The sequence below is a fragment of the Doryrhamphus excisus genome, chromosome 5, assembly GCF_030265055.1.
Source record: "Doryrhamphus excisus isolate RoL2022-K1 chromosome 5, RoL_Dexc_1.0, whole genome shotgun sequence".
Lineage (NCBI taxonomy): Eukaryota > Metazoa > Chordata > Actinopteri > Syngnathiformes > Syngnathidae > Doryrhamphus > Doryrhamphus excisus.
The window spans coordinates 4,673,265-4,685,671 of NC_080470.1; the positions used below are offsets into that span (position 1 = coordinate 4,673,265).

At 39.2% G+C, this 12,407-nt stretch overlaps 1 protein-coding gene across 2 annotated transcripts in view; it reads left to right on the forward strand.

Moving 5' to 3' along the window:
* Positions 1-12,407, forward strand: part of lurap1 (leucine rich adaptor protein 1) — a 39,778-nt gene that overhangs the window by 22,499 nt on the left and 4,872 nt on the right. The window contains exon 1 of one of the 2 annotated variants that reach the window (XM_058073150.1): positions 3,604-4,469. The exons of the other annotated variant lie outside the window; for it this stretch is intronic. Within the exon in view, the coding sequence (XP_057929133.1) occupies positions 4,245-4,469 (225 nt within the window). The 5' untranslated portion in view covers positions 3,604-4,244. Of the gene's footprint in view, positions 1-3,603; positions 4,470-12,407 lie in introns of those variants that run through there. 2 annotated transcript variants of the gene reach the window in all.

The following is a 12,407-nucleotide window of genomic DNA, read 5'->3' on the forward strand; positions in this document are numbered from 1 at the left end:
CATTTAGCTAAAAATGTCATCCAATACTTCTCTACAAGAGAGGAGAAATATGTAATCTGATACATGTTCAAATTAAATAATACCATTACAATTTATTAACAACAGACGTCACGGGAAATACCTTTTTTGACGCTAAAGCCCTCACAAACCCCCCCCAAAATGTAACTGACTAGTATATTAACCAACGTACAGCGGTGTTATTATTGTAGCAGCTAACATAAAAACTATTTGTATCTCTATTACTAACACAACGCATGGCTAATTGCTATGCTACTAGTATCATTAACAGATGGAAGAGTTGACACCGAGCTCTCAATTTCACTACAAACACTCAACAAGATGCTTCAGCACCTAGAACAGTGGCATGAATGGAGTGAGCCCTTTTAATAATAATAATAATAATAATAATACATTTTATTTCAAAGTGCCTTTCAGGACACCAAGGTCGCTGTACTTTTGTCAGTCATACAGTCTTTTTGGCGTAGGCGGGGCTGCTAGCATACGCCCAGAGTGCAGAAGGGTGTAACGTAGTAGTAATTAAATTTGTAGATTGCAATATATTGTCTCACATATCTTTTCATTGTATTTTTCTTAAAGGTAAAGTTCAAATTTTGTCTCGTCTCGGAGATCCGATGAGTGTCTTGTGACTCCCGTAGTCAGAATGTAAAAAGTAATAATTTTCTTAAAAAGGTATTTTATGTCATACAGTCTTTTTGGCGTAGGCGGGGCTGCTAGCATACGCCCAGAGTGCAGGAGAGTGTAACATAAAGCTCAACAAGATGCTCGTTTGCCATCAGCATTTTTAAATTGAGGACTGGAGCACACATCACGTGCTGGAAGACACGGACACCCCAATGAGAGGGCTGTTACTGTTGTTGTTGACAGAACTAGCAAAGGTATGTGTATCAGTGCGCCCTAGGAAAGACGTTTCAGTAGTGTTTTAACCATCAAAATATGGCAAGATACTGCAAGTATTACATGTTATCATCTGTACGTGTTAATATATGATCACAGCATGTATATCAAACGATACAACATTGTTAGAGGGTTTTCTTTTAGTAAAAATAGGTGTATCCCAATGACAGCATTGTAGCTAGCTCATATTAACTTGTTTTCTCATGTTATAATGCACAGAAAAGGGAAATAAATATATGTTCATGTTTCACATAAGGATTGTGAATAATGGGCAAAATGCCCCAAAAAAGAGCAGTTCCCCTTTAAGAAAGCTTTTGACACAATACACCATAACATTTTTATAAAAACAACAAACTGTGTTGGACTAAATTAAAAGTTATTAACAGAAGAGAAGGCAGTTCAATTAAGTGATGTTTATTTTTCATGTTTGGTTTGTGGCGGGGCGGCACGGCGGTCAAGTGGTTAGCGCGCAGACCTCACAGCTAGGAGACAAGGGTTCAATTCCACCCTCGGCCATCTCTGTGTGGAGTTTGCATGTTCTCCCCGTGCATGCGTGGGTTTTCTCCGGGTACAAAACATGCTAGGTTAATTGGCGACTCCAAATTGTCCATAGGTATGAATGTGAGTGTGAATGGTTGTTTGTCTATATGTGCCCTGTGATTGGCTGGCGACCAGTCCAGGGTGTACCCTGCATCACGCCCGAGGACAGCTGGGACCCCCAGCGACCCTCGTGAGGAAAAGCGGCAGAAAATGAATAAATGAATGGTTTGTGGCATTCCCCAGGGTTCAGTGTTGGACCCCAATTTTTTTTAAATCTTGGGTACATAATAGAGGAAAAAAATCAGTTGGAAGCCACACAAGCAGGAAAACAAATGTAAAGTTTCTACTATCCATTATTATTATTATTATTACTGTGATTATGATTATTATTTTTGTTTTGTTTTCATGCCCAGATAAGCGTTAAATACAATCACTGATTACGAGGGGGTTGCTGGGATGTCGGGCTTTTCAGTGGAGCTTAGGGATTGAGGTGTTATAACTGCGGGTGGGCTTAGCTTAGAACCCATCTCTTGGTTCTGGATGGACGCATCCGGCTATTCGGTGTCTGTGCTTAGCTTTGCTGTTCTCTGATGGGGGGACTGGGTGGCAGGGATCCCAACGGCCTTCTGGTGGCTCTTTATGGCGCTCTTGGCTCGGTGATGCTACCTTCTGGTAGCATCCTGTTTGGCGCCTTGCAATGTTGCGGTAGCCTACACTGATGGCTGACGCCCAATTGAGTGTCGTCCTGGTTCTTGGCTCTTGGCTCATGTTGGAGGTGTTGGGGGTTGTGAAGGGGTACTCGGGTTCGCCTGCCTAGGTCATGGTGCACTTTGGCTTAGTCCTGGGGTTTCTGCTCAGGGCCCAATGCCCCTAGCGCTTTGTGATTGCTGTGATATGGAAAGGGGTTTATATTAAATAAGCTCTGCTTTTTGTACTTTTTTAAAGACGTGTTGAATTGCGGAAATGTAAACATGTGGACTGTGAAGAACACATTTTAGCCTTCATTGTGCGAGGAAGTCCACGTGCTACATCACCTTCACTGCCCCTGACAACATTCAGGAGTTAGAAAAAGCATATTTTTACGAGCGTAGATATAGCTCTCTGTGGGCAGCACTTTCTGCTTGCACCGTGTGGGTGTTCGGAAACACTTGCACCACCGTTGCCATGGTGGTCATCATGGTAACCAGAATGATTGCATGGCAACCATCACATTTTCCAGGTTTAAAAAAACAACAATATATTCCAGCGGATAGAAGACAAAATCCACATTGATGATAATAATCCCTACTCTATATTCTTGGCAGTGTTCCCCTTTAAAGGAGGATTAGGATATGTGCCTTTAAAGGTTCTATTGACCTCAAATTAATCCTACACTAACCTACGCTACCCTACATACTTAAAAACAAACAACAAAATACAGTCTGTTTTGGACAGGATTTATGATTTTACCTATATAAACATCTGGGTTAGAAATACGCGTATAGTGGTTTATGTTATTAATTTGTTCCAACAAGTTTAATTTGTTCCAGAGACCCAAAAATATTAACAAAAATAATAATAATTTGAAAATTGGCGATTTCAAATTGTCCATAGGTATGAATGTGAGTGTGAAAGGTTGTTTGGCTGGCCACCAGTCCAGGGTGTATCCCGCCTCACGCCCGAAGACAGCTGGGATAGGCTCCAGCACCCCTGTGACCCTCATGAGGAAAAGCGGTAGAAAATGAATGAATGAATGAATGAAGTTTAATTTGTTCCAGAGACCCAAAAATATTAACAAAAAAATAGTATTTTTGAAATTTGGCGACTCCAAATTGTCCATAGGTATGAATGTGAGTGTGAATGGTTGTTTGTCTATATGTGCCCTGTGATTGGCTGGTCACCAGTCCAGGGTGTACCCCGCCTCTGGCCCGAAGACAGCTGGGATAGGCTCCAGCACCCCCAAAAATATTAACAAAAAAATAATAATTTGAAATTTGGCGACTCCAAATTGTCCATAGGTATGAATGTGAGTGTGAATGGTTGTTTGTCTATATGTGCCCTGTGATTGGCTGGCTACCAGCCCAGGGTGTACCCCGCCTCTGGCCCGAACACAGCTGGGATAGGCTCCAGTACCCTCATGCTGGACCCTCGTGAGGATAAGCGGTTGAAAATGAATGAATGAATAATAATTTGAAGAGAATAATTACAATATTAAATGCGGAAATTCTAAATGATGAATTTATGGAACTTATTGTTGATGTATATACTCAGTTGTGTTATCCTTGTTATATGTACTTTATTTGTAGATTGTATGTGTTTATTTTGGTAGTCCGTATACATGCTGGGCTTTGTATGTTTAATTTTGAAATGCCGTACCGGAAGCTGTGAGATATCATGTGTGGCTTTGACAGTCTGGGCCAGGCTACTTTCTCTGCAGCGGCAGCTGTCATGCAGGTGGAATGTACGCAGTGTAGACTCTGGTTGGGGGGCTGGCAGCCGGGCGCACTTATATCCTCGGCCTGCTGCGGTCTCAGACGGATCCTGGAGACGTACTCATTCCCGCTAGACTACACACCGGAAATGCATTCACTTAATAACGCAAAACGCAACACGAGAATTTAGTTCCGTTATATTGTGCTGCGTTGCTGCGCTGGATGCTGACTGTTTGTTTTTCTGGGCTGGCGCAGTCCTTCTTAGCTGATGGCACTCATCACTCTTGGAGTGGAAGTCACTATAATCTAGGAAGTCACTATTCTAACCATTTCTAAGAAAACAGGATAAAGTCCGTCCCAAACAGTTCTCGTCAATCCATGACCATGATGGATGAAGCCGCTTCTTGCGAGAACACCCCGGACCTGAGAGACATAGAGGCGAAAATCGGCCGGAAGACCCCCGAGGGTTTGCTCAGGTGGATGCGGGAGGAGGCGTCCACCTTCCGGGGAGAAGTCAAACTGGTCCCCGGAGGGCACGAAACCACCAAGGAGAATGGGAAGAAGAGCCTGGATGAAAAGATCAGAATATTAAAGGCTGAGATGGTAAGTGCACGGACATTACACGGCTGTGTTTGCGTGTGTGTGTGCGTGTGCTGCAGTATGAAATAAGTCAAATTATAGTTATAAAAATTAACATCTTTATATATATAAGTGTTCACGTTTGGTGTCATTGCATCAGATGCCTGTACAGTCAGGTCCAAACTTTTTACACCAAAGAAAGTATGGTTTATATATTTTATCATATATTTGTAATATATAATTTATTTTGTAAAAAGGCTACAAAAAAACATATACTGTACACATTTCAAGACAGAGTTTTATGTTATTATTAGTTAATAGTGTCAACATTTTAGCTTTTTGCTTTACATTACATTTTTCAAAATTTTTCTTTTGTTTTTATTTATACAATGTGCCGTGGGCCAATAAAAAACTATCCAAAGACCACAAGTGGTGCTGAGCTGCACTTTGGATACCCTTGTTGTACATAGTACAAATCAATATGGTAACACAAGCTATTTGCCGGTCGTACATTGACATAATAAACACCAACTTCATTGTTCTAAACATGATTTTGGCCTATTGCATGTGTTAAACTAGGGGTCTCAAACTCAATTTACCTGGGGGCCACTGGAGCTAGGGTCTGGGCAAGGCTGGGCCGCATCAGAAAAATGAATAAACTTTGCTTTGGTTTCGATTTTCTACAATAAAAGCTCTGATAAAACATTCTACTGTTCTCAAATATCTTACTTTTTATTTTTCTGCACAAAATAAGATGAAAAATAAATAAACAAATCAAGAATAAAGAAAATCAATCAATCAGTAATAAATAAATATAATAATAATAATAAAACGGCAAATAATAAAAACTTAAGAAACCACATATAGTTGGTGGGTAGACAAATTATTTTTTTCAGATTAAAATGAACAAAGCATTATTAGAGCCCTGTAGACATGACAAAACACGACTATAGTCACATTTATACTCTTTTTTATTTACAACATATTGCGCAACTGCGGGGTCTTGAGACACATGCTAACTCGCAAACTAGAGAGCTAGCGACCTAAACGGTAGCCTTCAAGTTAATTTCCTTTAAACTTAAATAGCCAAAAACTTACCACTTCCACACGGATAGGGAGGATAACTATTAACAGTTATTTAACCTTTAACATGAACATTAATCAAACGTAATAATTTTTTCTGGGTACATGATACCATACAGCATCCATATCAATCTTGCACGGGCCGCACTAACATTAAACATTCATATCAAGGCGGGGGCCTCAAACTAGTGTCCGCGTGTTTGAGACCCCTGTGTTAAACTATAGTTTGTTATATCAGTTACATTACCAGAAATAGCGGTATGTTGAGTCTGTGAGGTCAAGTCTAAATTGCAGTAACATACTGCTGAGCTAATCGTGGAATTGGAAACCAGGAATTGTTAAGTTCTGTATAATATTTGGTATAAGACTGAGAATGACGTCTGTATGTCACATTCTAATGGAAAGTAAGCTGCCGATGAAGGGTCATGATCTATACTCCATGTTATGCTGTATAGTACTAGTAGATTTGCCTCCCATACCAATAACTTATTGTCTGATTGTATATCTATAAAAAAAAACATCCATCCATTCCTGTGGCCTTATGCCATAAACACATACTGCCTCCCAACAACACAGCCAGCTGTCCCTTAATAGTTTATTCACAACATATTGGTTACACAGTGATGCCTAATTCAGCATTGTTCCTGATGGCGGAAAGAGCAGGAAAGAGGCATAAAGTAGAAAAAAAGAAGGCATGGACAGTGTGGGAGAGGCTTTGGCTATTATGATTACTTGTTGACAGAAATTCACAAGGAAGATACAAGAGGCGATAGAAATGACTTGAAATTTCTCACCCAACTTGCTCCAAAAGGTGAGAGAAATGACTCTGAGGCTCTATTTAATGAAAGAGGCGCACCCGTGTTAACATACATACAGTAATTAGTTGTAATTCATTCCTTGGCTCTTTTGTATTGAGTCGTGGAATCCTATAGAGCCGCTACGCATGATAAACAGCACAGAAAGCTTTCTAGATCTTCCAGAATCTGCAACTATTCCAGCTGTATTTCTTTGGAAAACTTTCTGTTTTATTTATTCCACCCATGGCCTCACATTTTTTTATGCATTTTTTTTACAAGTGGTGTCTGTTTGTGATTTAATGAAAGAGGCGCACCCGTGTTAACATACATACAGTAATTAGTTGTAAGTATGTGTGATTATCTCACTTTTCTGTGATGCTGAACTTCCTCCGTGACTCTGGAGATGAACCCTTTAAGAAGCATAAACACAGACACAGAAAAGATGTTTTCACTGTTCCAGTCAGGTGTGTATTATTAGTCTTTCTATGGGCATAATTTGCTGAAAAATTGTATACATGTATATTTGAAAAAAAAATGCAGCTTTGTGGTATGTGTGAGAAATCTATTTTTCCTCCTATTTTGCTGTATTTAAAAAAATATTTAAACTGTTTTCTTAAATCATCTTCAGACATTTTCTTTTCAGAATATTATGACTTTTATTCCCATAATAATTTGACTCCAATAGTGTTTAAAAAAAAATATTTTTTTCTTTAATAATTAAAATCTATGCTACTAAAATGATGAATTAATTTCCTAAACATATAGTTTATTCTTCTAAAATTATAGCTTTTTTTCTTGTTAGAATACATCTTTTTGGTCATAAAATTTTGACTTAATTCTCATTTTCTTGTATATTTTCTTCTTATAACCTTATGAATTTATTCCCATAATATTTAGATTTCTCATTATAACTTTTTAATTTGCCAAAAATGATAGCTTTATTTGTTGTTTTTATGTTTTTCATAATATTACAACTCTATTCATTTCTTGGCCCTTTGTATTGAGTTGTGGAATCCTATAGAGCCGCTACGCATGATAAACAGCACAGAAAGCTTTCTAGATCTTCCAGAATCTGCAACTATTCCAGCTGTATTTCTTTGGAAAACTGTCTGTTTTATTTATTCCACCCATGGCCTCCCTCCAGGCATGCCTACTCCACTGTGGCTCACAAGTACTTCCAGATAGCTGCCGAACCCAGCTTTATAGGAGTATAGTATACATACAGGAGACGGTATTTATCTTTCGGAAGTGACTGGACAGTCCGAAGTTTCTCAAGAAAAGAGGTAATACTTGAATAAATATATTTTTTTAATCTGTGCATCATCAGGGTGGATTTCATTACATATTTTTTGCAGTGTTTACAAAAAAAACTTGGGTAGACCCACTGATTGTCGTTGAAAATGGCTGTTAGCAACTCCACACTCGTTGAACTTGTAATTTGCACACCGCTACCTTTTTGCACACTCTATAATGCTACACAGACAACCACTTTTGTTCCATTACTTACACAAAATAAACACAGTTACAACACTGATATATTGTTACTTACTGCTTGCTCTACTGATTCTTCGACACGATCAAGTAACATTTGAAAAGCGTCGCCCATATTCACAAAACAGTCCAGTGTGAAATGCCGTTGACAGATTAAAATATTTTTCTTTTGCTGGTATGGAATCAGGAACTCCAACCACTTCTGCCTGATGTTTGCCTCGTTAGGAGTTGTAAACAAATGTAGCTTTCACTTCCTGGGAGACATTGCTAACACCGTAAACAGAGAAGCAGAGATACTACTATACATATATTATACTGGTTTTTAACCCGCAAGGCATGCTGGGAAGCCAAACACACACACTTGACTAACAATTCCCGCGTATTCCCGGAACATAACCCCTTGTGAAAAGCTGCTTTCTCCTGATTCTGAAGATTAAGTGACATCTGTACATGCTAAGCTGTTGTTATGCAATGGATACGGATACAAGCACGTAAATGATGCTTACACACTATATCATTCTTAAATCAGCACAATGACTGTTATCCATCAATACATGCACATGCTGTAAGTGTGGCTGTTTATTCCTGCAAGAAGCTCAGACAGGAGTCACACTCAAGGTGAAATGCCCCGCAAGGGGTCTTATCCTACGTCTTTCCTGTCACTTGCTGTAATCGTCTAGCCTGCGCACGGCTAAATGTCAATGTGTTGTTAGATGCACGAAGCATATCAGCTTAGAATCAATGAATTAGTCAGCCATCTGTCTTTTTATGGATATTGGCAACCGGCTTCAAAGATGTCCGAAGCGATACCAAATTGATATTGTTCCATTATTAAGTTTTCCTACGGTGTGTTCAAGTCTGTATTTGTGCTGTGTGACATAACGTCTCAAATCAACATGAAAAACTCCCCCTCTTGTTTCACATCAAAATGTGTATGTGTGTTGAACAGCATCTTGTGTTGATATTAAAAATAGATAAAGGATGATGATGAGTCAAACCTAGAGATGTTATATGCAGGCAGATGGAGCATCGGAGGTTTATAACGAGATGGTAGTGGTGACGGGCGAGGATGTCGAGTTAGCCTGGCAAGGTGAAACAACACTTGGAGACACGGGAGGGGGGGTCTGTGCACAATTAAATGGGGGTGGGTGCCTTGTTGTTGTTGTATTATTGAGTGCCTGTCGCTCTGTTGCAGCTAGGAGTGATTCAGCAGTCTAGGAGGGAGCTGTGTGACATTGGGAATCAGTTTTTGACAAAACGGAGCATTTGCGTCACGGATCGGTCCTTATTTGTGCATTTGATAATCTTTTCTATTAAATAAATATAATAATAATAATAATAAAACGGCAAATAATAAAAACTTAAGAAACCACATATAGTTGGTGGGTAGACAAATTATTTATTTCAGATTAAAATGAACAAAGCATTATTAGAGCCCTGTAGACATGACAAAACACGACTATAGTCACATTTATACTATTTTTATTTACAACGTATTGCGCAACTGCAGAGTCTTGAGACACATGCTAACTCGCAAACTAGAGAGCTAGCGACCTAAACGGTAGCCTTCAAGTTATTTCCTTTCAACTTAAATAGCCAAAAACTTACCACTTCCACACGGGTAGGGAGGATAACTATTAACAGTTATTTAACCTTTAACATGAACATTAATCAAACGTAATAATTTTTTTTGGGTACATGATACCATACAGCATCCATATCAAACTTGCGCGGGCCGCACTAACATTAAACTTTCATTTCTAGGCGGGGGCCTCAAACTAGTGTCCGCGTGTTTGAGACCCCTGTGTTAAACTATAGTTTGTTATATTAGTTACATTAACAGAAATAGCGGTATGTTGAGTCTGTGAGGTCAAGTCTAAATTGCAGTAATATACTGCAGAGCTAATTGTGGAATTGGAAACCAGGAATTGTTAAGTTCTATATAATATTTGGTATAAGACTGAGAATGACGTCTGTATGTCACATTCTAATGGAAAGTAAGCTGCCGATGAAGGGTCATGATCTATCCCCCATGTTATGCTGTATAGTACTAGTAGATTTGCCTCCCATGCCAATAACTTATTTCCCCTAAAATTCATTATTCATTGTTATGATGTTGCATGGTTTTCATTTGGTGCGGTAATCCTGTCCTGCGGTGTCAAAGTGTGTGAATTATACAGCAAGTTTGTCGTTTATAATTCAAACAGTAATGACTATCACATGCAGTCTACAGTTTCCTTTGCTCAGCACAGCTTTATGGCATCGCTCAGCTGCCTGGCTTCATTTTTAAGCCGCAAGTTGACTGTTTGGGTTCACTTACATCGCTGGTAGCGTTTCTGTGGTAAAGGGCCAGTTTGCTGACGGACGCTTGCTGATGAAATAGCTGCAGTGTTCACCTTTGCACGAGAAGACACCCTTTCATGATGAGATTTTGATGTAAAAAGTATTCTTTTAGTAACGGTATCTGATAAAATCATCCAGCCTTGTCTTTTGTTCCCAGAGGAAAGAAGCCAACCAAGTTTGAAAATCCGTTCAAGCCACAATTTTTTTTGCCATGAGTGTAACTCAGGAAAGTTTTAAGAAATATCGCAGGAAAAATACATATCCAACATGTGGAATGGAATGGCCTTTATTGTCATTATACAAGATGTACAACGAGATTGGAGAGCTTCTCCTTTCAGTGCAGTAGTCAAGTTTAAAAAAAAGTACATAAAAGTAGAGTAAAAAAAGACAATTTAACAAGATATAAACAAGATATATACAAGATATCCAAAATATACACATAATATTGCACAGGAGCATATGCAGGAGCAGACATATTGCAGATATATTAATTTTAGTGCAATGATAAATGGGTCATAGTGCAAATAATGACTGGTGTATACAGATGAGTAAAGTCACATATGAGTGTATTGTATTGGGTTGTTACATAAATAAATATGATTGAGGTAGTAACAGAGGCAGTGATGGAAATATTGCACATTTGCATTATGCTAATGACCGGGTACGTTGTATGTCTGAGTTCAGGGTGGTAATGGTGGTAAGGTGGATGACATACTTTATTTATGTATCATTTGCAAATTGAGTTTTTCCAGTTTTTTGTCTACAAAAGGTAGAGACTAAAAATCAAAGGATCCATTTTCGAAACCAACCAGACCAAGTGGATCGATTTATCACTTTTCTGACCTTTAAATGTTGTTACAATATTGAATTATCGTTTTAAACGATGCCAACGCCTCAGATAATGAGGTTTACACATATGGAATTGAGCCCTGAAAGTACATACACATGGCTCTAAACATGGCCCTGGACGCTCTGTTTTACAGAGTTTTTTCTAACATCAAGTTCAACTAACATCAATGCAACCGGGACTTCTTTATATGGGCATGCCCCTGGACACTCTGTTTTACAGAGGTTTTTTTCTAACATCAGGTTAAACTAACATCAATGCAACCCGGACTTCTTTGTATGGGCATGCCCAGATACGTTCTGTGGAGCGCTTTCATGCCGAGCTCAACCAAACATCTCTTCTATTGTTCACTTGCATCATCACCTTTTTTTGTCTCTCGCAGAAAAAATTTGGATGTTTGGGTTGAAAAAAAATGTATCAATATGTCTTTGGTTGCAAATGAGTTAATAGTATGACTTTTTTCTGTATTCTTGCATAAGTACTGCTTATTTTTAGATATTTACTATTTTTTTAGCAAGAAAAAAACAGCAGCAGGCCACAAGTGGCCCCCAAGCTGCACTTTGGACATCCCTGATTTAAACATTCATTCATTTTATACCGCTTATCCTCACGAGGGTCGTGGGGGGTGCTGGAGCCTATCCCAGCTGTCTTCGGGCGAGAGGCGGGGTACACACAGCCAATCACAGGGCACATATAAACAAACAACCATTCACACTCACATTCATACCTATGGACAATTTGGAGTCGCTAATTAACCTAGCATGTTTTTGGAATGTGGGAGGAAACCGGAGTACCCGGAGAAAACCCACGCATGCACGGGGAGAACATGCAAACTCCACATAGAGATAGCTGAGGGTGGAATTGAACCCTGGTCTCCTAGCTGTGAGGTCTGCGCGCTAACCACTCGACCACTGTGCAGCCCTGATTTAAACAATTAAGGGACATCAAATAAGTGTTCTTGTTACTTATTAGCCAAAGCATGATTTCAATATGAATATTAATATTTAACACTTGCCTGACTATAACAGATTAAAATTGCATTTCCAGAATTTTGTGACTCGTCCAAGAACAGGAGCACTAAATTGTTTTTGGCTCAGAGTTGATGGCATAAAAAGAGTCGAGATCATCCAGCTCCGGCTCTAATCACCCTTTGGTGTCATTTGACCTTTTCATAGAAAGGGCCTATTCATTATGAGGATATTTCACCAGTGAGAAAAAAAATCAATGTTTGGGCAAGTAAGGCAATAGGGTGTAATAATGTTCTAAACAGAAGGCCAATGAAATACAAGATACAGTACTGTTAGCATCCATCCTCATGGTAGCAGGACATTTTACATGACTGCACTTTTGGGGGGAACTTCGGCGGTCAAGTGGTTAGCGCGCAGACCTCACAGCTAGAAG